At 38.3% G+C, this 27,664-nt stretch overlaps 1 protein-coding gene across 3 annotated transcripts; it reads right to left on the reverse strand.

Moving 5' to 3' along the window:
- Nucleotides 1-3,678: 3,678 nt before the first annotated feature.
- LOC133860685 (DNA repair protein RAD16-like) lies at nt 3,679-27,662 on the reverse strand. 3 transcript variants are annotated; one of them, XM_062296261.1, is made up of 16 exons: nt 27,469-27,662; nt 26,992-27,090; nt 25,599-26,833; nt 24,404-24,526; nt 24,242-24,315; nt 18,708-18,768; nt 18,460-18,594; nt 18,279-18,364; nt 16,831-16,900; nt 16,263-16,388; nt 8,549-8,764; nt 5,607-5,711; nt 5,380-5,532; nt 4,318-4,406; nt 4,146-4,226; nt 3,679-4,079 (listed from the first exon to the last, which is right to left on the reverse strand). In XM_062296261.1, the coding sequence occupies exons 1-16, from the start codon at nt 27,518-27,520 to the stop codon at nt 4,007-4,009; spliced, it is 2,778 nt and encodes a 925-aa protein (XP_062152245.1). In that variant the 5' UTR covers nt 27,521-27,662; the 3' UTR covers nt 3,679-4,006. The 3 variants fall into 3 exon arrangements, with proteins under 3 accessions (XP_062152245.1, XP_062152244.1, XP_062152246.1); XM_062296260.1 differs by having other exon boundaries at nt 26,992-27,093; XM_062296262.1 differs by lacking the exons at nt 3,679-4,079; nt 4,146-4,226 and having other exon boundaries at nt 4,317-4,406; nt 5,380-5,507; nt 26,992-27,093.
- Nucleotides 27,663-27,664: the final 2 nt, after the last annotated feature.

The following is a 27,664-nucleotide window of genomic DNA, read 5'->3' on the forward strand; positions in this document are numbered from 1 at the left end:
TATCATATAGTTTGTTTAGGAGTTGTGCATAAATGAAACATATCACCGCCGTTAATAAGTTTGGCTTTAGTGGGTCCCACTACAAAATCAGGTTTATAACGGTGTGGATTTTATTAAGTTTGTGGAGCGCTGTGTGGGCCGGTGTGGATTTAATGAATTTTTTATTTTTTATTTTAATTAAAATGGAGATAATATAACGTCTAACAGGAAAAAAAAATAAAAAATAAGAACAATATAAGAAAATACTAAAGAGCATATCTCTTTGCTTCTTTTATTAGGGCGACAATTTAGATCTATGAGTCAAGTTTGTGAGGTATCGAGTTTAAATAAAAGTACTTACAAAAAAAAAAAAAAAAAATTATGATATATATCTAATTATATGAATGATATGAATACGCTTTAATTAACTATGTTAAACTCCTCGATTGTTTTTTTGATTTGATATATTTAAGTTTTATAATTATCTTTTTTTTTTTAATTGAAAATAGTTAGGTATTATAATTCTTTGAAGAAGAAGAAGAAGAAGCAGCTATTTTTATCTTTATTCTGCCAATTTATACTTTCCTCTTCCTTTTCAATGTGAAAGTATGAAATTTCGCCGATGTAAATGTGATTTTTTTATTTTTTTATTTTTTTTTTTATTTTATAAAAATAGGTTTTAAAGGATAAGATTGTAAGTTTAAAACTCATTAGATATGTTTTTGATTATTTTATTTTATTTTATTTTTGAGTGGAAATATGTTTTTGAATTGAAATTTATTTAGGGCCACTTTTTCACGAGTCCTAATATGGTTGGCCCACATTAAATACCAAGCTAAAGAAAAGCCCAACATAAGAAATGCAACAGGCTCGCCCTCAGAATCGACAGAGAGGGCCCAAGAGCCTGTCACACCTATTTCCCATCAGATACGATCAACACGTGTCACCGCTACATAGCCACAAGACTGTTGACCCACTTTTAGTGAAAAGCATTGAGGATCGACGATGCATCATCAAAGGGCCACTGAACGACCATGATCTCACCGAGCAATCTGTTATGGGTCTTGATAACGGAAGGCCCACAATACAATCCAATTACAAAGAATTCAATGAAAGCCCACAAGGCATGTAATTTGTTATAATTAAGGAAAAATGATCAAAACATTCTCAATGTACAATAATGGTACAACAACAAAACACAGATTCCATCCCAATGTGTCTTGTTGTTGTACCCCAAGAGTGCAAGTATCATTTTCCATAATTAAGAGATATGCAATATTGCTTGCTAAACAGTAAACACGATCGCCAACAATCCATGGCTTATGTTATGGTTTTTTTTTTTTTGAAGTCATGGCTTATGTTATGTTGGGCAATAGGTCAAGCATAAGGTCGTGTACCCCAAAGTAAATTATCTAGGGCAATTGATGAATACACGATCATGTATCGCCTAACATATTGTATTGAAAAATTGATTAGTATATGATCATAAACCCTAGAATACATTATACAATTGGCCAAGCACATGACCATATACCACGCGATTTGATTGGACAATTGACAAGCATGCGATCATATACCCCAAATCAAACCTTGAGTAATTGGTTATAAACTTCAAAATAGATTGGGCAATTGGTTATGTACCCAAAATCAAATTATATTGGGCAATTGCTCAATATACAAATCATTAACTTCAGACTAAATAATATTGGGTAATTGGCCATTGAACGGTCATGTACTTTAAAATGAGTCAATTAGGGGAATTGATGGACAGACAACCATGAACCCATATGAGGACTTATCGAGCAACTATTAGCATATAACCATACACCAACAATCAACAATAAAGGACAGACAACTAGAATAAGGCCGCAAGTCCCATAATAAGCTAAGGAGTAAGCAGCCACCCCAATGAAAGACGAAGAAGAATCCCCAAATTTATTGACAAGTTCGACAACTCAATTTAGGACATTTTTAAGTTAGCTACACTGTCACAACTTACCATACAAAAATGGGAGGACAAAGCACCATATCCAAGCCCAATGGAGAGGGAACCACATACACTCCCTCCCCATTGATCAAGAAGAAGCCCAATAGTAAGAGCAAAATCTGACCTACTTGAACCCAACACAAAGCCTAATCCAATGCATAAAGAGAAGAACCTAGTGGGTGAAAAGATGAGAAAATGCGCATTAAATGCCACATAAAGAAGAAAAGCTAGAGGCAACGAAAGCCCTCTCAACATTTAATGTGGACGCGTGATCACCCTCCCCAAGGGACCAAAGACGTCCCAATAGGAGAAAGTAATAAGGACTGCGACCCTACACTCAAGTAAGCATCTAAAGTAGGAAAAACTGCACGTTGGCACAACAAACGATGACCAAATCCACTATTATCTATGACGCAGCAACCATGAACCAAACTCATGAGTTGCTTCAGGGGGGAAGAAGGGATATTATGGCTTGGTAGGTAAGAATGTAATTGTACCTTGATTGATAAAAACCCCATAGAGAGCACGTGTTGCGTGGCTTGACACAATGACGGTTCTCACTAAGGGACGATGGCAAAAGTACTGGTTTCGACAAGGAATCCAGCTAATCCATAAGATAAAACATGCCTAATCCCCACTCATAAGTATTATCAGCATTTTAACGCCCAGATTGGGTTTAGATTCCCGTCTATGACAGTGCATATTTTAGGGGGAGAACTTAACCCACAAATATTACCATTTTGGGAAACACCATCTTTTCTCACCTATTTATCACATGGACCACTGCACAATGTGGGTAAGTAATATCACTTGGCCGACCACGCCCAATGTAGGTAGGTGATGTCACTTAGCTCCTGGCAGCGTTGTAGAGCGGGAGAATCACTCACCCATATAAGGCAATACAACCTCAATAGCAGGGGACTCTCTCTCTCTCTCTCTCTCTCTCTCTCTCTCTCTATGAATTGAGAAGTAATCACGACAACCTAAAAAATAAGTCAGGTGTTCAAAAACACGTGAGCCAATAAAATCCCTCAAACAATACCACCAAAATATGTTAGTACCGAAAGGTGAAGGAATTAGTCATCTATTGTTAAACTTGGAGGAGCAAGTCCTGTTCTGCGCCACGTGGTCACACTTTCTCTCTCTTTTCCACTTATTTTTTTATTTCCTCATTTCATGTACGTTTGATGCGTATTGTTATTTGCGCTATTGTTTGATGTTTCATTTGTGTTGACAGCACGCCCATGTAATGACACCCACCAACACACAGACGTGTAATTGAACATTTCGTCATTATGTCACATATTTTGATTATCCATATTATACGCACTACGAGCACGTGCGTATCCATTAACTTTTTTTTTTTTTTTTGATAAATTGGGAATAATGGGAAAATGAGATAAATCCACACAACAAGGTTGCGAGAGCAAGAGATTTTCAGTTGAGCATATCCATCAACCTTGCTACTAGCCTCAGTGTCCCATTAGCCGTTGGCTTGATGGATTGGCATGAATATTGAGCTTGTCCATTGAGCCAGCGGCAGAAAATGTGAAAGATATTCTCACAATTGCATGTTCGAAGATGTGAGAGACAATGAAAAATGGTTTATAAAGATGAAAAGTGTAAACCATTTTACTTTTCATGAACGTTATTTTTCTTGGTCAGTTGAAAATATTTTCAAGTTGGCCAATACTTTACATCGCACCAAACACTCAAAAATAAAGAAAACCCTTTTTAGAAAATACATTACACAGGGAAAGAAAAAAGAAAGAAAGAAGATGATGAACACACTTAATCATTACAACTATAGATGATGGACAATTTCTTTAAATAAGAACTAGGAATTAGCAAAAATATCTCCAAATATTACCCAAAATGAATCCGTGACTGGATTGCTTACCTTTTGATGCTGGCTCATCTCCTAAAAGAAGAAGCATACATATACCAGGTAGTGATCTCCTAAACTAGGTTGGAATATGATGATCATCCATAACCAAGAGGAAGCAGTTGAGGTTTGAACTGGGGCTAGTAGCTTCATCTTCAGGTAACAAACAGAAATCTCAAGTCTTCCTCAGTTAATTTTCCGAGGGCCTCAAAAGAGCCACATATGGTCCTGTAAAACACAAAATTGGTTAGGTCCACTATCACATCCTCACTGCCAGACAAATGACACACTTACACTTCAAACATTAATTCCTTCTTTTCTTGCAGCTTCAGAATCCTCTCCTCAATTGTATTCTCAATAACAAATCTCACGATTCTGCAAATATAGAGACCAAGTTAGAATCCTCATAGAAAAGGGTAACATTATAAGAACTCAGGATATTAAATTTGTGAGCAAAATGAAGCACCTGGTTGGTTTATGCTGCCCTATTCGGTGGATTCTATCTTGTGCTTGCCGCTCCACAGCTGGGTTCCACCAAGGATCCATCAAGAAGACCTACACACAGGTACAACACAAGAAGGATTCTAAAACTTAAGAAACTAGCAAGGAATTACATTCAGGCATCCACAAGAAATATTGAAGAAGAAGCTAAAGGTTGCCGATTGCATCCACCTTTTTCTCTTTTTAGAGGTATAAGGAAATCAAATTAACAACTAAAACCCAAGAACAAAAAAAACAAAATCTACAAATATAATTTGAAGGTATATGGCCAGGCTCATGTATGCAGAAGGACATCAGTGGAAAATGTTAGAATGTATTCTTTTATTTACATGATTGATTTGCATTTCCTAGTATAGGTCGAATTATATTTCCTTGTATAAGTTGATTTAGGACTTGTTTATGTCGACTTATTCAACTATAAATAGAGACCTATATATTGTAAACAATCAAGTTAATAAGCACAATATAGCCATAAGAACTATTCAGAGTGGTGGACATAGTTGTCTAACACCGAACTACCCATAATTCCTTGCCTTCTTCTCTCTATCTTTGCTTCCGCTATTATTCCCATATTTTATAATTATACACAAATGTCAACATGGTATCAGAGCAGAGGTCCTGAGTTTGAACCATGTCTCTTTAATTTACCTCATAAGGAAGAGTGTTAAAATATTGATTAAATAATTAAATTTACTTCTTCTTATCAGCTTAAGCTTTTTTGGATATAAGAATATATTCTACCAGCAAAAACTAAAAAAGAAAGAAGAAAAGGGAATAAAGCATAGAAAATATTGTCCCAGAAATGCTTCTCAAATACCATGAGATCTTCCCAATACAAAAATCAATCAATAGCCTGAAACATGAGTATAACAGAAGAGGACTTCCCTCCAAAACTTTTTCTTTATGAAAAACCAGCTCAAGAAATGAAAACTTAATTAGTCTAAGGAAAACAGGTAAAAACGAATGCAATGAAGCCTGAAGAAAATTAGAAATTAAATTTAACAAGACTAAGAAAGGAATTGCTCACATGTGATGCAATTGTAAGATTCAGAGCAACACCACCAGCTTTCAAGCTCATAAGGAAAATCTTGCAATCTGGGTCCTCAGTAAACCTCTTGATGGCAGCATCTCTAGCAGACATGGACATGCTTCCATCTAATTGAACACAATTAATATCGGACTGCAACAGGTTCAATGTATTACTTTCTCTACTTCCATAAAGTGGAAAAAGATCAAAATGAAATTTTAAATTACCTTGTGGAGGGAATAATTTATAAGATCCAAGAATGATGTGAACTGGCTGAAAACAATTCCTTTTGCAGAACCATCCCTTTCAACCATGAACCTAATTTCTTCCCTCTAGAACCATTCAAACTCAGTCAACAGCAAGTGCAAAAATATAACAATTGCGGTAGATATGGACATGCCAGAAAACATATAGGCAAATCAATAAAAAATTCATTAAATAACAAAAAAAGAAAAAAGAAAGTGTTAGAGCATAGATTAAATGTTAAATTTATCTTATCTTATTAACTTAAACTTTTAGGATAAATAGTAATTTTACAAGGTATCAAATCAGATGTTCTGAGTTCGAACCATGTCTTCATTATTTATCTCTCATTTCAATTAAATATTCCACGTGTTGGGCCTTCCCAATTAAGGAAGAGTTTAAGCTTACACGTGAAATGGAGTGTCAGAATATAGATTAAATGATTAAATTCATCATATCTCATTAGCTTAAGTTTTTTGGATAACTGATAATTTAACAGAAATATAAGTTTTTCTCTTAAAATCCTTGATTTTTGATAGAGAGGGAAGATAATATTCTAATGGCCACATGATGCAGGAAACATAATTATCAAATGATCAAAGGTTATCTTAACCCCATCAATTAATAGTTTTGCGGCAAGTGAAAAATATATACCCCTGCAATAAAGGACACACTAGAAATCATTTCTTTTCATACTTAATCGAAATATCATTGAAAAACACAAAAGTCACAACACAAATACACAAGAAGTATACAAGAAAAATACCTAGTTAGAAAGAGAAAACAAGTAAAGAAATTCATGAAAACTTAGCAAATTAAGATCTAAAGCAGTTGTCCAGTGATAAAAAGTTTTGAAAAAGAAATCCTTTAATTCCATCGTCCACTTGCGATCTTCAAAACTTTTATATTTTTTTTCCCCTCCAAATATACCACACAAGGCAAGAGGCAACCAACTTCCACATAGCTGCACATTGAGCACTACCTCTCAACCCTCTCCAACAAGCGAAAATGTCTACTACTCTTCTAAGCATAACCCAAGCTATCCTACCACGACAGAAGATAGCACTCCACAAAGCACTGGCAATCTCACAATGAAGAAGAAAATGATCCACAATCTCTCAATTCCTCTTGCACATACAATACCAGTCAACCACAATGACACATCGTTTCCTTAAGTTATCCATGGGGAATGAATATCTTCCCTAGGGTGGTTGTCAAAAAAAAAAAAAGTTGCTCTCAAGGAAACATTATGCCACCAAATACTCTTGCAAGGGAAAGGGCCGGTTTCATGAGGTACAATAATGTTAAAGAAAGATCTAACATCAAACATCCATCTCTTGAATCAGAACGTAGCTTGTCTTCACCTCCCTGTCTCAATCTAAAAGAATACAACAAATTAAAAAGCGAAGTAAAGACATCCACTTCTCAATCATGAGCACTCTGATAAAGCTTACATTCCACTGATAAGAACCACTGGATAACTCCAAGTAATCTACCATTGAAGCATCCTTTATGCGAGCAATACTATACATAACTGAGAAAGTTTTCTTAAGGGCCTGATCCCCACACCACAAGTGATGCCGGAATCTAATCTTGAATTCATCTCACACCTCAAACCTGGTATGATCATAAAACTCCACCAGCCCCTCCTGATACTTTTCTATAACTCCACCTCATATGACCCATGAACCTCATTAGAACACCACCCGCCCCACGATCTGCCATATTTAGTGTTCATTACGACTCTCCATAAGGCCTCTCATACAAATAGCACCAAAGCCACTTCCCAAAAGAGCACAGTTGAGCAAAAGCAAGTTTCTAACCTCCAATCCTCCCTCATAAATCGGGGAGCAAACCTTGGACCAACTGACCAGGTGAAATTTGAATTCATCATCTAGCCCGTCCCACAAGAAGTCTCATAACTTCTCTATGTGATTGGCAATGCCATCAAGGGGGAAGAGAGACAATATACATATGCAAACTGAAGTGGGTACTCTTGATTAAAGTAATCCTTCTAACGACAAGTACATATCATTTACCATCTTGCCAAACAACACACAATCTTCCCAATTACACCATCCCATATCAATCTGGCATAAAAGGAGCTCACAACAGAAGGCTAAAATACTTCAAAGGCAAAGAAGACACCCCACAACCTAGAATACTGGCCAACCCATCAACATTACTGACATTACCCACAAAAACAAATTCTGACCTAGCTAGATTAATTTTCAAACCGGATATAGAAAAATATTACTTTTTCACTTTGCCCAAAAAATGAAATCAATTTGTTCCTTGACACTTTTTTTTTTTCCTTCTTACTTTTAATTCATGGGATAGCTATTTTCTCAGAAGATCTTTTTTTTTACCAAATTGAAGCAAGAAACAGTTTTTTTAGATGATCAAAGAATATCCTGGCTCCATCAATTAATGGTTTAGCATTCTCTAAAGTTTGATTAGGCAACCTCCTAGATCAAAAAGCTTGCAATTTCAGGCCTGAAAAATCTGCAACTTAAGCTTCACTATTTCCCCTTTTTCATGGACAGAATAAATTAGAATTTGCTCTTAAAACTGATTATTTATTCACATGCGTTTTCCTATTTGAAATGTAAATTGACCACTGCTGTAGCATTTGAAGCCGTTTCTTGCAAGATTAAATGTTAAAGGTTTTCTTAGTTTAGAAGAATGAGAATAAAAGGAAATCACTTCCACAATTGCCTTCAAAGATCTCTATTTGTTCTCTATCATACTCATAGAAAAATATAGACATTACAAGCTAGAAAAAAACATGTCAGCACAAGATAAGATATTCAAATCAATAGAGCTTCTTTTATAGAATTATCAAGGTTGCAATCTAAATTGCAAAAAAAGAAAAGAAAAAAAAGAAAAAGAACACGTAATATTTAACAATTTCGTGTACACATACCAAAGCCTCTATTTTTGTGCTTGTCTGAAAATCATCAAGTTGAATTCTGTTCAGAATACTTGAGGATCTGAACCCCTTGATGGTAGTTTTAGAAGCTTGATCTCCATTCGCATTTCTAGGCAAATCAACAGTAAGTAATTTTGAACATGAAGGGCATACGGCTTGTCCAATATCAATGAAACAAGCATTACAGAAAACATGCTCACAAGCAGTGACCTGCAACAATAAGAAAAAGCTGTTGGATGGAAAATCAATCAAGGACCAGGTGTAAACCGAGTTACATATACAAAGCTATACACAGGGAATCCAGAAAGCAAGTGCATTATTTCAGGGCAAAAAGGAAAGCAGAGAATACATGTTAGCTTGGCCTATTACTACCCAATAGCAAGTTGTTAAATAATACATTGCAAAATTGGTGAAAAATACATTAGAGATATGTCTCCTAACCAGGGTACTGTATTAAGGGCAAAAATAACAAATTTGAATACCCAAAAACCAAATTAAAACCATAAATCCATGTTCTCCAGCACTACATAGCCTTCATGCAGTTTCAATTTGCATCTAGATGTCAACTCCAATAGTTAACTTTTTTTTTTTTTTGATATGTCAATTCCAATAATTAACTATGATGCGATCCTTCAACTCATTAACAAAATGCTGGTCAACCACATATTCAACAACAGCCACACCACTTTTTGTAGGTGGCATGAGTTTGTGTTGCCACCACATCTTCAAGTTGTTTGTCATAAGTTGGTCAGCTTGTCCAGTTGGCAGCTGGCTTTCCTCTTTGTGAAGAATTGTGACGCCATCCTTCTTGCCACATTCATAGTAGCCAACTTAGTGACCACTCTTAGGTTGGCCACTTCAGTTTCTTGCCGCCCAGCCAACTGTGGTGAACCAATTAATCAACCAAGCTTCATCAGTGGGTTTTCTCTTGGTGTGGGTAAAGCAGCCGACTGTCTTATGTTCTCTTTAATTAGAGAGGTTAGTGATAGACCTGCTTACAGAATTAGGATAAAAGAAAATTCTCACCGTGAATGAGTGAGGCTTCGGGTCTACTGGGGGTTTGAGGTTTGAGTGTCTCTCACCACCTTTTGTACTCTATTTTACTAGTGAATTTTGTCTCTGCCTGTGTGTAACAGAGCTGAAGTTCTGTTAAGAATTCAACAGAGAAAAGAAAGGGAAAAGAGAAAAATTGAAGAGAAAGATAGGAATTTTATTGAAAGAAATGGCCTGTTCGAGAAGGCTACTCTCCTTCCTTGGCATTCGAGGTGCCAAGAACCTCCAGAGTTCTCTAGGAACGAATTACAAACTGAATACCCTCCTTTACATCTTTCCCTCGCTTTTATACAAGTAAAGAAAACAACTAACACAACTACTAAAACAACTAACTGCTTGCAACCGCCTCTCAGCTGTCAACCTTCAACAGCTTCTCCATGTGTGATGATCTACCTCCCGAGCTAACTTCCACATGTCAACATTACTTACAGCCACGTATTTCTTTACAACTGGTCTGTCACAATACTCCCCTCTTTTAAAGCACCTTGCCCACAAGGTGCGGGTAGGCTTGAGTTAACTTGTGAAAATCCTCCCAAGTAGCATCTTCCGGAGTCTGTCCACTCCAATGCACCAATACTTCAGTGAAAGCCCTGTTATGCAAAGGCCTAGACCGGCGATCCAAGATAGCCATAGGCTCTGGTTGAATAATACCCTCCAAATTAACAGGCGGTAGTACAGGTATAGGAGAAATATTAGCTCCCAACTTAGGCTTAAGTTGAGAGACATGGAATACAGGATGTATTCTAGAAGTGGCAGGCAAATCCAACTCATAAGCTACAGCTCCCACTCTTCTTAAGACAGTAAAAGGCCCATAGAACCTTGGAGCTAACTTCAAAGCTCTTCTAGTGGCAATTGAGGTTTGTCGATAGGGCTGAAGTCTCAAAAAAACCTGCTGATTCACCTCCAAAGTTCTTTCACTTCTTCTCAAGTCAGCAAATTTCTTCATCCTTTGCTGAGCTTGCTTAATATTCTGCTGCAACAAGGCCAAGATCTGTTCTCTGGTGCGAAGCAACTCATCAACTGCAGCTACGTTTGTAGTACCAGGAATATAAGACAGAAGTTTTGGAGGAGGCTGGCCGTAGACTGCCTCAAAAGGAGTCATTTTGATAGAAGAGTGCCATGTTGTATTATACCAAAATTCTGCCCAAGGTAACCATAGCACCCACTGTTTAGGCCTGTCCTGAGTAAAGCAACGGAGATAATTCTCCAAACACTTATTGACTACTTCCGACTGACCATCCGTTTGAGGGTGATAACTAGAACTCATCTTCAAAGTTGTACCCTGTTGTTTAAACAATTCCTTCCAAAAATGACTTGTAAAAGTCGGATCCCTATCGGATACAATGGAGGTGGGCAGTCCATGTAACTTAAGGATATTAGCAATGAATAACTGAGCAACTTTCACTGCTGTATAAGGATGAGCTAAAGAGATAAAATGGGCATATTTAGATAATCTATCCACCACTACCAAAATCACCGAATGGCCATGTGAAAGGGGTAAACCCTCGACAAAATCCAAAGAAATATCCGACCAAACCCGATTAGGAATTGGAAGGGGTTGCAGCAACCCAGCAGGAGAAGTATTCTCCTGTTTGTTTTGCTGACAAACAAGGCACTCCAGAATGAATTTCTTAACACTCTGCTTCATACCTCGCCAATAAAAATCTCTTCGGGCCCTCTGCATGGTCCTCTCATAGCCTGAATGGCCTGCAACTGGATCACAATGCACAAACTGTAGAACCTGTTGCTGCAACTGACGAGCTCCTCCAATATGGATTCTGTTTTTGTATAATAACAGACCCTGCCTCATAGAATACTTCTGATGGTCCAACTTATTAGAATTCCACTGCTGAATCAATTTCATAAGGTCTGGATCATGATGATACTGAAATTTTAAATGCTCTACCCAATCAACAACTGGAAGTGAAATGGAAGATAATGTAGCTTCATTCTCCCAACCTTCCCTCCTAGACAAGGCATCCGCGACCTTGTTATCAACCCCCTTTTTATATTCCACCCGAAAATCAAATCCCAGCAACTTAGTTAACCATTTCTGCTGAAAAGGAGTACCTACTTTCTGCTCTAAAAGGTATTTTAAACTTTGTTGATCGGTCTTCACAACAAAAGGTCGGCCTAAAAGGTACAGTCTCCACTTTTGCACTGCAGTGACAAGAGCAAATAACTCCTTCTCGTAAGTAGACAAATGTAAAGCTCTACCTTTCAAGGCTTTACTTAAAAAAGCAATAGGCTGGTTACTTTGCATCAACACAGCTCCTATTCCCAAGCCACTAGCGTCACATTCAATGAGAAAAGGTTTCTCAAAGTCTGGTAAAGCTAAAACAGGAGCTTGACTTACTACTGCCTTCAATTTCAAAAAAGCATCCTTAGCTTCCGGAGACCAACTAAATGCATTCTTCTTGAGCATGGAAGTAAGAGGAGCAGCAATAGATCCATAAGCATGGATAAAATTCCGATAATAACCCGTCAAACCCAAAAACCCCCTCAAAGCTTTGATAGTGGTAGGAAATGGCCAATCCCCCATGGCTTTTATCTTTCCTGGATCAGCAGAAACACCTTCTGCAGAAATAATATGTCCCAAATATTCCACCTCTTTGCAGCCAAACCGACATTTGGATCTTTTTGCAAAAAGCTGATTAGACCTCAGGATATCAAGAGTAATCCTAAGATGTTCTTTATGACTTTCAGGAGATGAACTAAACACCAGAATGTCATCAAAGAAAACTAATATAAACCTGCGGAGATAAGGCTTGAAAATGTGGTTCATCAAACTCTGAAAAGTTGCAGGAGCATTTGTCAAACCAAAAGGCATCACTAAAAATTCATAGTGACCCTCATGCGTACGAAATACAGTCTTAGGAATATCTTGTTCTACCACTCGAATCTGGTGGTACCCGGACCTCAAATCCAGCTTACTGAAAATCTTCGCGCCACAGAGTTCATCTAGCAACTCATCAACTACAGGGATTGGGAACTTGTCTTTCACCGTAACATTATTCAAGGACCTATAGTCCATGCACATCCACCACGTGCCATCAGCTTTTCGAACTAAAAGCATAGGTGAAGAAAACGGGCTAGTGCTGTGACGAATAACACCAGAACCCAACAAGTCTTTCACAATTTTTTTCGATTTCTCCCTTTTGGTAAAAAGGATAACGATAAGGCCGGACCGACACAGGACCAGCACCTTCTACTATTGGAATAGCATGATCATGGCTTCTGCGAGGAGGAAGATCCTTAGGTTCTGCAAAGACATCTTGATACTCTAGAAGCAGACTATCCAATAGTATGTCACTGAAATTGCTTTGGGACCCTTGCTGGAGCTCATTGGACATGACCTCAGTATGCTCTAGTAACTGTAACAAAACCCCCTTATGTCGCTTGTTAGAGAATTTGAACCCAGCTGCATCTTCAAAACTCAACTGTGGCCCTTGTAATAACCCCTGCAACATATATTCACTCTGGCCAAACTGAAACTTCATGGTGAGCTGCTGAAAATCCCAGAGAATAGGACCTAAAACCCTCAACCATTGAATGCCCAGAACAATATCACATCCAGCTAAAGGAAGGACATAAAACTCAATCTGAAAAAGAGCTTTCTGAATTTTCAAAGGTAAAGCCTTGCTTCTACCAGGGCTCAAAACTTCCTGACCATTTGCTACCTTCACCTTAATGGTCCTGCCATTCTGCACCTGAATACCTAACATCTTAGCTAATTGGGCATCCACAAAATTATGGGTGCTTCCCGAGTCTATAAGAATGACCACCTGCTGTCCCTTCAAAACTCCTAGCAGCCGCATAGTTCTAGGATTAGGAGTGCCCGTTATTGCATTAAGAGAAATCTCAGGTAAATCCTCAATCCTACAATCTTCAAATTCTTCTACCATATCCTCCTCGGCAACTACCTCTACCTCCTCAATCATAAAGAGTTTTGGAGCTGCACAAACGTGTCCTCTGGACCATTTAGAGTCACAAGAATAACATAAACCCTTCTTCCTTCGTTCATCCATTTGAGCCTGAGTTATTTTTTGGACAGGAACTAGTGCTCTATCTGAGTTACCAGCACTACTTTTTTGAAAAGAAGGACCAGGCTGAAACTGCTGGGAACTACGCTGCACTTGATTTTTATTAGCAACAAAACCAACTCCCTTATTACCACCTACTGTAAATTCAGCAGAACCTCCAACAGTGTTACTCCTAAATTGATTTGTAATCCAAGGTCGAATGCCTTTATTATTATTCAGGATATTTTCTTCCTGAATTTTTGCTAAAGAGTACGCTTCTACCAGAGTCTTAGGATTAAACATCCTAACAAGAAAGCGAATTTCAGGCTTAAGACCCCCCAAAAAACAGCTCAGTTTATGGTGTTCGGGCAAATCATGTACCCTATTAGCCAAAACTTCAAATTGACTCTTATATTCTTCTAACACCCCTGATTGATGGAGCTTTGACAGAGTCTCCATAGGGTCATCATAGGAACCCTTTCCAAAACGAACTCTAATAGCCTTTGTAAACTCAATCCAACTATTGAGATTATTAGTACTACGAAGTTCTTGAAACCAAATCAGAGCCTTACCTTCCATGTGAAAAGCTGCAAGATTGAACTTCTGATTATCGGGCATAGCATAGTACTCAAAAAAATTGGGTTGCTTTATAACACCACCCATCTGGATCTTCACCGTCAAATCGCGAAAAATCCAACTTCAGAGATCTCGGCTTGATAGAGTCGCCCTCCGAACCCAATTGATCGCCAATATTTGTATAAGAAGTACCCGCAGACTGATCCACAGGATTCTTATTTTTGGTCACCCCGTTCAACATCTCCTGCATCTTTTTCAACAATTGCTCCTGAAGTTGCCGATTTTGCTCTTGGAGTTGCCGATTCTGCTCCTGGAACCTTTCCTCCATTGAATTCACTGCTACTTGCATACCAGCCATGGCTCGTTGAAGCTCAAGAACATGCTGTTCGTCATCCGCCATCGAACGTGTTCTCATGAATCAAAAAGACGAAACAAAGAAAGAAAAGAAAAAGAAGAAAAGCAAGAATAGAAGAATCGTGGGCTTTGATACCACTTGTAATAGAGCTGAAGTTCTGTTAAGAATTCAACAGAGAAAAGAAAGGGAAAAGAGAAAAATTGAAGAGAAAGATAGGAATTTTATTGAAAGAAATGGCCTGTTCGAGAAGGCTACTCTCCTTCCTTGGCATTCGAGGTGCCAAGAACCTCCAGAGTTCTCTAGGAACGAATTACAAACTGAATACCCTCCTATACATCTTTCCCTCGCTTTTATACAAGTAAAGAAAACAACTAACACAACTACTAAAACAACTAACTGCTTGCAACCGCCTCTCAGCTGTCAACCTTCAACAGCTTCTCCATGTGTGATGATCTACCTCCCGAGCTAACTTCCACATGTCAACTACTTACAGCCACGTATTTCTCTACAACTGGTCTGTCACACTGTGGTCATCGGATATAGGCTATTGTGCTGAATCACATAAAATTTATGTATCTTGTGTGTAATTGTTATTTTATTTTTTATAAGTAATCAAAATTTCATTAAAAAGTGCAAAAGTGCAACCCAAGTAAACAAGAAGCATATGAGAGAGAAGCCTAGCAAGTAGGGGAAAAGATATCTAAAAAAGCATGAAAATTCGAAAAACTATAATATGAGGCAGCAGCACAAAGAAAGTGAGTCTTAAAGAATAAATCCTTTATCCACTAAGGTTCTCTCGTGATCCTCAAAACCACAATTGTTTCTTTCCCGCCATAAATACCACATTAGGCAAGGCAGAATCATCTTCCAAATTGCATCAAGCTGAGACCTAGCCCCTGGACGTCTCCAATAGGCAAAGAGATCTACCATTCTTCTAGGCATAGCCCAAACTAGCCCTACACTGCTAAAGATAGTATTCCGAAGAGCACTTGTGATATCACAATGGAGTAGAAGATGATCTACGGATTCCCCATTATTCTTACACATGCAATACCACTCAACCACAATAATATGTTGTTTCCTTGGGTTGTCCATGGTGAGAATTTTCTCTAAGGCGGCCGACCACACAAAGAAAGCCACTCTCAAGGGAGTCTTATTTTGCCAAATACTCCTCCAAGGTAAAGGAATGATATCATGAGTGAAATTGTTATATTAATCTTCTTCCATTTCTCTACTTGTTTGCCATCCAAAATATTAATTTGTTACAATAACTTTATTTGATAGGGAGTCTTGATACAACAAAGGTGCAACAAAGGTATTCATTCAGACTTCCTAAGTTTCATTTCTTCAAGTGTCCAACTAAGATGGAAAAATGAGCTGGCTGCCAAAGATGCAATTTAAAGTCTTTTTGTTTTTTAATCTACTGATAAAGTAACCAAAGGTGTGATTCACAGGTAAGTTAGGTACCCTACTAAGATTGATGTAATAATTTATTATTTGCATTATCTTAATCAGATTTTATTTTATTCATGTATCATCCATCAAGAATTATATTGAAAAGCTTTATACCCATAAAATTAAGTAGGTTTAGAGGAACTCACTTCAAAGTATAAAGAAAAAATCTGTGGGTTATTATCAATGTTTATGCTAAAATTCCATACTCCAAAAAGAAAAAAATGCAAAACAAAAAAGATGAACTTACCACAGGATCTTCAGCTAGATGGTGACAGATGCCACAAACTCGTTCACTATTGTCATTATTAACCATGTTTCTATTTCTTAGTGCAGCAGTTCTAGAATATACCACGAGGTAAGGATGATCCACTGCCTGTAGTTTTACACAATAAAAATTAGAGGCATTCGCAAATGAGATTTGTCTGCAGAAATAGCAGATGATTAACAGTTTTTACTTTTTGTAAATTCCACTCTTCTGCTGCTGCCTGGATATGCAAACTACTCTCTAAGAGGATAAAAAAAAATAATGATGGTGGACTCTAAACTTGGTCGGTCAAGCCTAACTCATGAGGAATTCTTGAAAACTCTCATAATCACAAGCTAAATTCTTTTTCTAATTAAAAAAACTTGGAAGCTCCAAATATGGAGGGGTCAGATTTTCCAATCAAAAGGGTACACATTTTTTTTGATGAATAATCAAAAGGGTACGCATGATTAACACAAGGCCCCTTCTGAGTATATTTTTGTCCACAGAAGACATACTTTTAAAGGGTAACCAAATGCTACTTTAGGTTTATACTATAATTATTATTCACCTGCCGCAAGCGTGTCAGAAGCTCAAATATGTGAGCGTAGTTATTCATCAAAGTTCCTGCCTGAACATATCTGTAAAGAATAAAGGGAAATTTGAACAAACACGGTGAATTAATTTCAGAAGACAGATGAAATAATTAATTGTGCAGTTTATGTGAACATGTGTGTTTACAAGTATAAAAATAGAATGGAAATAGCTTTTCCCATGTAAAATTGTAGAGGGAATTTCTTTTTTTTTTTGATATGTAAGAGAAATATCATTAAAAAGCGCAAAGCGTAATCAAGTACACAGGAAGTATACAAGAAAGGCATCTAAAAGGAAGAAGAAAACAAAACAAGGAAATCATTAACACTAAACACTAAAGGAGCGAGAAACGCAGCCGACCAAGAGTACAAAGAATGAAAGAAAAAGGAAATGAGTTCCTCAATGGTTCTTTCTTTGTCCTCGAACTGTCAATCACTGCGTTCCTTCCACATGCACCACAAAAGGCAACGAGAGACCATCTTCCACACGACCGCACTCCGAGCGCGACCACCCGTCCACCAGCAAGCGAATAAATCTACCACCCGAAGAGGCATAACCCAAGACAGACTGAAGCGACTAAAGATGTCGTTCCATAGAGCGCGTCCAACCTCGCAATGGAGAAGAAGATGGTCCACAAACTCCCCATTCATTTTGCACATGCAACATCTATTGATCACGATGACACACTTCTTTCTAATATTGTCTAAGGTGAGGATCTTCCCTTGCGCTGCCGTCCAAGCGAAGAAAGCCACTTTCAAGGGAACCTTGGTCTGCCATATACTTTTCCAGGGAAAATGAATATCCTCTTTACAAGCAAGAACCTTGTAGAAAGATCTAACATCAAATTTCTCTTTATGAGAAGGAGACCACCAGAGCCGGTCTTCCCCATCACCATCCACTCTAGTTGAGTACAACAAAGAGAAAAAGGAGGCTAAAATATCCACCTCCCAGTCGTGGGCCGCTTGAAAGAAGCTAACATCCCACTGATAGCACCCGCTACCCACAACCAAATGGTCTGCAACAAGTACATCCTTGTCATGCGCTATGTCATACAAAATTGGGAAAGCTACCTTAAGGGGCACCTCACCACACTACACATCGTCCCAAAAACGGATCCTAGATCCATTTCCCAAAATGAGTCTGGTATGGCTACAAAGCAAACTCCACCCTTTCAAGAGGACAAAAAAAAAATTCATTCAAATGACAATTTTTCTCTTGCAAAACTGATGAAATAAAAGGCTGGACACAAAAAAGGAAGGAGGAAAAGCGAGGAACCCGTTAGGGCAAAATGTTGAACTTCCAGAAAATTGAACTTGAACCTTTAGCATCTAGATCAAGATGAAATGATGTTCGTGATAACATATACATAAATTTGTGGAATTCCAAAACTGAAACACAAAGCAAAAGAGATTTAGGTTGACATACGTATTAAATTGTGCTTGACTTTCATTGTATATCGATTCGTAATAATCTTGTTCTTTGATATCCAAGGCATCCCACCTCAATGAAACCTGCACAAAGATTATGGAAGAATTGAAAGGCGCAAAGGAAAAAAAAAAATTGATAGAGAAGGGGGGAACTTAGCCATACAACAATAAAAACTTACAATTCTAGGAGGAAGCGGGAGATCAGCTTTCGTACGTCTTAGCACTATGTTCTTTAAAATTTTGTGTGTAAGCAAAATCATAGCTCTTTGTCCCCCATCACTATTTCCATATCTTTGTATTGGTGTAGCCACATACTTAAAAGGATCAAGAATTCAATGATACTTCAGCAAAGAGTATTTCTATGAAAATAAAAGATGCTTAATAAACAACAAAAAGAAACATGAGCGCAATAACTTTCAGTACTCACTTTATTCCACCAACAAAAATGTCTCACAGAACTATGAGAACAGTTTGAACACTCTTTTAAACTGCAGGTGGCCATCAGAAAAAGTAATCAATTATGATCACATAATTACGCAGAATGGATAATAAAAAAACATGAGAAGCATAAGATAAATCTATGTAAAAGAAAACTAAAAAGTTCATTACTAACAGTCACTGATTCTTGACAACATTTCCTTGTTACCACATAACAAAGTAAAGATGCACTAAAACGTTTCCTTATTATGTACATTTTTCTTAATAAATAATCGAGATATCTTTAAAAAGGGCAAAAGGCACAACTCAGGTAACATATGAAATATATAAGAGATGCACCTAAGAAAGAGGAAAAAGAGAAAGTCAAGAAAATCATGAACACTAAGCAAATTAAGATAGTCTAAGGCAACTGTCTAGAAATAAAGAATTTTGAAAAAGAAAAACTTCAGTTCCACCACCGTCCTCTTGTGGTCTTCAAAACTTCTGTCATTTCTTTCTCTCCAACAAGAGAAAAGGTATGCCACTCGTCCAGGCATAACTCAAGGTAACCCAACACCACTAAAAATAGCACCCCATAAGACACTAGCAAACTCACAATGAATTATAAGATGATCCGCAAACTCCTTGCGCCTCATACACATATAATACCAATCAACTATAATAATATGCCGTTTCCTTAAGTTATCCATGATGAAGATCTTCTCTAGGGTGGCCGACCAAACAAAAAACGCCGCATTCATGGCTACCTTATTCCGCCAAATACTCTTCCAAGGGAATTAAGTACTATCATTAGGAACAAGGACGTTATAAGAGGACCTAATGTCAAAAAAACCTCCCTTGGAAGGCGCTCATCAAAGCTTGTCTTCACCTCTTTGTCTTAATCTAAAGGAGTACAAGAAGTTGAGAAACAAAGGAAAGGCATCCACCTTCCAATCGTGAGGCATTCTGATAAAGCTTACATTCCACTGATAAAAGTCACTAGATAACTCCAAGTGATCTGCTACAAAAGCATCCTTAACACGAGCAATACCATACAAATCTAGGAAAGCTTCCTTAAGGGCTTGATCTCCGCACCACTTATCGTGCAGGAATCTAATCTTGAAGCCGTCTTCCACCTCAAATCTGGTATGGCTAGAAATCTCTCCCCAACCCCTCCTGATATTTCCCCATAGCTCTACCTCATACGACCTATGAACCTAATTTGAACACCACCCACCCCCATGAGCTGCCATATTTAGAATCCACTACAACTCTCCACAAGGCCTCTCTCTCTCTCTCTCTCTCTCTCTCTCTCTCTCTCTCTCTCTCTCTCTCTCTCTCTCTCTCTCTCTCTCTCTCTCTCTCTCTCTCATGCAAATAGTGCCAAAGCCATTTCCCAATAAGAGCATGGTTGAACAAAAGCAAGTTCTGAACCCCAACTCTCCCTAAAAAATAGGAGAACAAGCCTTGAACCAACTTACCAGATGAAATTTGAACTCTTCACCTAACCCACCCCATAAGAAATCTTGATGTAATTTCTCTATGCGATTGGCAACACCAGCAGAGAGGGAAAAAAGAGACATGAAATATGTAGGCAAATTGGATAGGGTGCTTTTGATCAAGGTAATTCTTCCACCCTTAGACGAGTGCACCATCTTCTAGTTCGCCAAACAACACTCGATCTTCTCAATACCACCATCCTAAATAGATTTGACCTTAAAAGAAGCTCCCAACGGAAGACCAAGATATTTTAAAAGCAAATAAGAAGCCCTGCAGCCCAAAATACTGGTCAGTCCATCAACATTATTGACATTACCCACATGAACCAATTTTGACTTAGCTAGATTAATTTTCAAACCGGATACAACTTCAAAGGATAAGAATAAGGCACACAGATAGCAGAGGAGGCCTGGGTCTGCCCACCTCTTCCTGTAAAATATTAAGGTGTCATTCGTAAACAGAAGGTGAGAGATCTTAAGAGCAACAATGTTCCTAGACCACATAGAAAAGCCTAAAAGAGAGCCCCATCTACAGTAGCAGATAGCATTTTACTTAAAGCCTCCATGACGATGACGAACAACAAAGGAGACAAAGGATCTCCTTGACTCAGATCACGGGAGCTACTGAAAAATCTGAACGAAGTGCCATTCACCGAAACAGAAAAGCTGCATTTCTCCCCAGAACCGTAAATCCTCAACAAATATAATAAGAACTCCCAATTGACATGATCATAGACCTTCTCAATATCTAATTTGCAAATCACACCTAGCTCACCAAATCTGATCCTACTATCCAGGCATTCATTAGCTATAAGAACAGAGTCTAGGATTTGCCTACCTCTGAAAAACGCGTTCTGGGGCTTCAAAATAATCTTCTCCGAAACCCTTCTCAACCTATTGGCTAGGAATTTGCCAATATTCTCGTAAACTCCACTCATTAAACTAATAGGTCGAAAATCCTTAACATCAACAACCCCAGATTTGTTCAAAATGAAAGCAATGAATGTGACATTAAGGCTTTTTTCAAACTTGCTTCTGACATGAAAATCATGAAACACCCTCATAATATCTTCTTGATTCACATCTCAACAAGCTTGAAAGAAAGCCATAGTAAAATCATTCGGGCCTGATGTCTTATCACTGTTCATACCTTTCACCACCTCAAGGACTGCACTCAAGTAACTGAGCCATTTACCAACATCGATTCAATAGAGTTTTTTCTCTATCCTGCCAGATTTGAGACAACTGTCCAAACATTCACTAGCTAGGTGTTTGAGGAAAGACAAAGTTATGAGTGATTTAGAGGGGCTACCTTATTGGAGGAGATGAGTTGGAGGCAGAAGTCAAGGGCGCTTTGGTTAAGAGAGAGTAACAAACGCACGAAGTTTTTCCATTGAGTTACTTTGCAAGCTCAATATCGCAAAGGCTTTTGACCATGTCAATTGGAATTTCCTTTTGTACATGTTGAGGAGGAGTGGTTTCGGGGAGAAATGGTGCTCTTGGATAGCGCATTGCATATCTTTGGTTCACTTCTCCATTTTGGTAAATGGCTCTCCAGCTGGCTTGTTCAGTAGCTCTCGTGGGTTGAGGCAGGGCGACCTACTATCTCCTTTTCTCTTCGTTATAGTCATGGAGGCTTTGAGTAAAATGATCACTACTACTGTTGACAGAGGTTTTCTCTCGAGGCTTCTCTGTGGGTTCTAGGCCTCCAGCCGTAAAAATCTCACACTTGCTGTTTGCGGATGATACTTTGGTTTTCTGTGGGGCCAACCCTAGTCATCTCCGAGTTCTACCCTTATTTTACGAAGTTGTTTCTGGTTTAAAGATTAATCTGGCTAAGTCTGTTTTGGTTCCTGTGGGTAATGTGGACAACATGGATGAGTTGACTGGCATTCTAGGTTGTGGGACCTCCTCTCTACCCTTGAAGTACATTGGCCTCCCGCTAGGGGCTTCTTACAAGGCAAAGTCTATTTGGGATGTCATTGTGAAAAATATGGAGCGTTGGTTGGCCAGTTGGAAACAGATATATCTTTCCAAAGGCGGCAGGGTTACCCTTATTAAGAGCACACTTTCCAACCTACCTACGTACTTTTCGTCCCTCTTCCCCATACCTGCTAGTGTGACTAATCAAATTGAGAAGCACCAACGAGACTTTCTATGGGGAGGGATTGATGATGAATTTAAATATCATCTTCTTAGCTAGGCTAAGATTTGCTCCCCGATCTCTGAGGGAGGTATCCGTAACTTAAGAATGTTCAACCACGCTCTTCTAGGTAAATGGCCGTGGTGCTTTGGTATTGAGAGAGATTCTTGATGGAGAATTGTGGTGGATTCCAAATTTGGCTATTTATGGGGTGAATGGTGCTCTCACGTTCCTACAGGAGCTTTTAGAATGGGATTATGGAAGAATGTTAGAAAAGGTTGGGAGACTTTTTCAGGTTACACTAGATTCGAAGTGGGAGATTGAACCAGGATTAGCTTTTGGCACGATCTGTGGGTTGGGAATATGACTCTCAAGACAGCTTTTCCAGCCTTGTTTGGTATAGCCGTTGCGAAGGACGCCTCTGTTGCAAATAACCTAGATTTCTTGGGTGGTTCCAACCAATGGAACGTGAGCTTTACTAGAGAAGCGCATGATTGGGAGGTAAATGTTTTGGCCTTTCTTCTAGATGCTGCATTCAGGTATAGTCAAAAGAGGTGGCGAAGACAAGCTTTGGTGGGTCCCTTCCAAAAAAGGCCTTTTCAAGGTCAACACTTTTTTTCACTCCTTGACTCGTACTATAGGTGCTCGCTTTCCCTGGGAGTGTGTGTGGTGGACCCAAGCCCCCTCAAGGGCGGGCTTCTTTTCGTGGTGCGGCTCTTGGTAAGATCCTCACCTTGGACAATCTCAGGAAGCGTTATGTTATCGTGATAAACAGATGCTGCATGTGCAAAAAGACGGAGGAGTTCGTGGACCATCACCTTCTCCATTGCGATGTGGCTTCTACCTTGTGGTACTCTCTTTTCAGTCTCTTTGAGTTGTCTTGGGTTATGCCACGATAGGTTATTGATCTGCTTGCTTGTTGGTTGTCTTCGGACCGATCGAGGAGCGCTATGGTGTGGAAAATGGCGCCCATTTGCCTTTTTTGGTGTTTATGAAGGGAAAGAAATAACCGGAGCTTTGAGGACGTGGAGAAGACCTCTGAGGAACTTTTATCCTCCTTCTATCACACTATATCTTTGGACTATGGCTTATGTGTTTCCCTTATCTTTTAGCTTGATTTTCTTACTCGTTTCTCTAGTTAGGCGTTTCCTTTTGTATATTTCTAGTGTACTAAGGGGCACCTCACGCTTTTTATGAGATTGGCTTATTACTTATAAAAAAAAAACTTCTCTTCATCACATAAAGCTTTCTCTTCCTCCAAACCATCAAGAACTCATAATTAATCCAAGAGAATCTTTTTCTGGTTCTCCACATTACCAAACACCTGCTCATTGTAGACTCTTAAATCAGCATCGAAGGCCTTAAGTTTACAAGCCAAAATGAAGCTCGGGAAGCCTTGAAAATAATAAGTCCATCATTGTTTGTACATAACAAGTAGAAAGAGGAAACAAACAGGAACACCTCATTTAAACAAGATTTGAACTCTATATCATTGTCCACTCCATTGTTGGCAGGTACCTACATCATTGTAAACCAATTACATACCCTCATTTAACACAAAGGAAAAGAAGATCTGAAAATGTCCCAAAAACCTCCCAACAGTAAAAAGTTGGCAGTACAAGAAAAATAAACACATGAAATATTCTATCTCAATGAAAAAAAAAAAAAAAAAAAAGAGGCTTTGCTAATGGTTCAAATGTACCAAATGAAAGAATGATTATCGAATTCTTCAATTTGCATACTAGAAAGAAGAATACCAGTTCAGGTTTCTCAATTGAGCCACTACCAATTGTACATCATATTAATAGATTAAGTCAATCAACTATAGAGCACAGCCAAATGTACACAATTATTTCAAACTTATTATTGCAGTCATAGACAATGCCGAATCACAAAGCATACCTATGATCTAGTGTTCTGCAATCACAGTCCTTACACAAGTAATAAGAATATGGAATTATTCGCAGGAAGCGAACCTGTGCAAACAGCATATCAACTATATAAGTTTGCCAGAGACAGTTGCCTGATTATATAGCAAATTTTTCGTACATGCATTAAACTTACCAAAGAGTAGAGTTCTCCAATATGGTTCTGAAGGGGAGTGCCACTTAAAGCCCATTTGTATGAAGACTCTAAAGCAAAAACGGCTTTGGCAGTATTACAATGTCTAGCTTTTATATAATGGGCCTATTTTCAAATAAAAGAAAAGAAAACTGGTGAAACTACTTCTCAAAAGCACAATCCTTGTAGTAATTGACGTTTTAATCCTTCATTTAATAACAAAAGGAAAACAAACACTCCCACAAAGACAAGTGGACGGATTAAAGTTGCAACAGAAAAACATAAGAAAATAAACAACACAAACAGATACTAGTTTTGGCATGGGACAGTACAGAACAAAAGCAACTTCAACTTGTTATAAAGAATGTTATCAGATTTTTTCTTTTTTTTAAGTATTTGTTTGCCAATGAACATGGTTAAATAGAAAAAATGACTAAGAATCCGATCAAGCTTTTCTTTTTTTGGCTGATTATTTGATTAAGAAGAAACATGGAAGCCCACATTTCCGACCACAATGGAGTGTTAGAGGAAAAGAGGAAATAATTAAACAATTTGACAGCAATAAGAAAATAACACCTATCACAAACATTAATCTTTATAGGAGCAAGACATTAACAGAAATGAAATTCAAGCAGCTATTTCAACCAAAAAGAACTTAAAGATTTGAACATTTTTTAAACTTCTGGCTCTGTACAAAATTTCCAATCACAAGAGATTGGGTTCCCCGGCACATATTCATATTCAGGTCATATTACTTCACTTTATGCTTAGATGTAATGTGAAACCTGGAACCTAGGTTAATACCTGTTTCCAATTACTTACTGGATCATGAAAATGACAGCCATACATGAGGTTATATGAATGCTTTTTAACGATTGACAAAAAAAATGTCCATAGAATGTACAACTGTCAAGTCCTTGGCATTTTAACTCTATATGTTTTCCTCATTGCTAAGATAAAAGGGAAAAGAAAACTTATCCATGTTGGACAACACTGAGTGTGAGTGTGAGTGTGAGTGTGAGTGTGAGTGCAGATGCTTGTCCATGGAGAGAGAGAGAGAGAGAGAGAGAGAGAGAGAGAGAGAGAGAGAGAGAGAGAGAGAGAGAGCGAGAGACCATAAAATGGTTGTTAACAAATTCAAAGAAAACCAAGAAGAATGGTAAGTCCCCCTTTTTGCAAATAATTTATGCCAACTTACCTCATCCAGAATTAAACGTTCCCATTGCACAGAATGCAAAGGCGATTTCACTCTGGATGAACCTTCAACGCCATCTGAATTTTCATTCCCAAATCTAATTCCCATATCCTTCTCTTTGCTTTGCTGGCACGATGTCTTCTTAAAACTCCCCTCTCCTTTCTTGCCATCACATTCATTCATCTTGTCTTCACGATCAGCAGATTCTGTTTTCTGATTTGACATTACAGTTTTCAATTTTTTCCTTGCTCGTTGAGACTGCTTCTCTGTTCTAACAGCATCGGGCCCGCAAATTTTCAAGTGAATTGACAGTTCACTGTCATAAAATGATTTGTGACAGTGAGGGCACTTCTTCTTGGGAGGCATCATGTACTTTTTGTACTCGGTCCCAACAATATAGTACGATGTTATGACAAAATCATATTCTCTGAACTGTTCAGAATTCTTCTCTCTATTGGCCCCATGATAAACAAGCACCTTGGTGCTTCCATCTTTAGTAAACCGACCAATCTCACTCTCCCACTGGCTCACAGCAACTGGAGGACAAATTACAAGGGTGGCTTTAATTCCAGGCAAGCCTTTGGATGGACCTGGTAATACTGAGAGGTCATCAGGTTCACAAATCATCCTCTGGACTTGCCGTTTGGCAAGGATGAGTGCAATTGCTTGAATCGTTTTCCCCATTCCCATCTCGTCTGCAAGAATTCCCCCTCTAGTTGAAGACTCTTCCTGTTTCAAAGCCCAGGCCAACCATTCCTTTTGGTGCTTGTACAAAGCCTTGGTCAATTCAGGCGGCGCCTCAGCAGTTTCACGAATTGCTTCATTCTGATGATCCAAATCAAAATTTTTCGTCAAATCTTCATCAATCCATCTCTCGTGCTCTTCTTCCCAGTGATTCCACATTAGCATTGGCTTTGGACCGTTGGTTGTCTTCTCTTCACATGTTTGCTGCTTGCTCAGCGTGAGGAAATCAATTTCAACAACTCCTTGCTGAGTAAATTGATTTCCGTCTATACCTCCACAATGCACGGCATTCTCTTCCCGAACCGGTCCTCTGTATTCGGCCACATCCTCTTCACAACTCGGTTCTCCATGCTCCACTGTTTTCATATCTGGTCCTGCCATCCTCCTTTCTGTCCAAGGTCTATCATAATCACCATCTTCCCCAACATAAACCTCCATTATATCTTTTGGTTTCTGGTTCAAGTCCAAATCCATTCTCCACCCGTATTCTTCATCTACATTTATACATCATCGTATGTCACCAAAGATAAGACACCACTGAAATAGCTAAAATGGACTAAAAGATTCCATTTAATTATTATTTTTTTTTTTTTTAATGACTGAAAATTTAACCGAAATCGTAAATAATCCCATAAAGAAAAATCAAAAGCACCTCCTCCATCACGGGTATTCGACGGCACGTAAATTTCCAAATCAGAGCCGTATTCGTCAGAGCTATCATCACTAAGCTGAAGCACTTCCACACTGGTTGCTTCTAGTTTAGACAATTTAAATTAAAAGATAATAATAAGAAGAAGAAGAAGAAGAAAACAAATATCTCAAAAAAAAAAATATTATTCTCATTTTCACAGTAAGCACACAGAGCTCCTTTTCATAAGTATGTAAATAAATAAATAAAAGGAAAATATTTCAGCTAGTTTCCTTAGGGGTTTTGTATTTTCTCCATAACCAACCAGGCTAAATTCGAAGGAAAACAAAATAATAAATAAATAGAGAGAGAGAGAGAGAGAGAGAGAGAGAGAGAGAGAGACTCAAATTTTCCCACGCTTTCGCGGTAATCACACAGGGATAAAAAATCCTCAAGAAAATAAATTAAAAAAAAAAAAAAAAATTGAGTCTGAGACTTTACCATCGACAGGAGCATTAGATATTCGTATGAGACTAAGAGGACGAGGCTCCATTGCTTACTCAACAACTTTGAAGAAAAGAAATAAACAACATAACAAAAGTTAGGGCTTTTTTGGGTTCTTGTTTGTCTCTGGAAAAGAAAAGGAAAGAAAAGAAAAACAGTGTGGAAGATGGAATCATGGAAATGTAGTGAGTCT

The sequence above is a fragment of the Alnus glutinosa genome, chromosome 2, assembly GCF_958979055.1.
Source record: "Alnus glutinosa chromosome 2, dhAlnGlut1.1, whole genome shotgun sequence".
In the NCBI taxonomy this organism is placed as follows: Eukaryota; Viridiplantae; Streptophyta; class Magnoliopsida; order Fagales; family Betulaceae; genus Alnus; species Alnus glutinosa.

What these genes read in the sequence shown, in the direction of transcription:
- LOC133860685 (XM_062296260.1), bottom strand. Translation starts at nt 27,520, where the DNA reads ATGGAGCCTCGTCCTCTTAGTCTCATACGAATATCTAATGCTCCTGTC. An exon ending in TAAATTATTCCCTCCACAAG is followed by an intron (nt 5,533 to 5,606) that starts GTAATTTAAAAT and finishes AACCTGTTGCAG; the next exon opens with TCCGATATTAATTGTGTTCA. An exon ending in AAGGAATTAATGTTTGAAGT is followed by an intron (nt 4,080 to 4,145) that starts GTAAGTGTGTCA and finishes TGTGTTTTACAG; the next exon opens with GACCATATGTGGCTCTTTTG.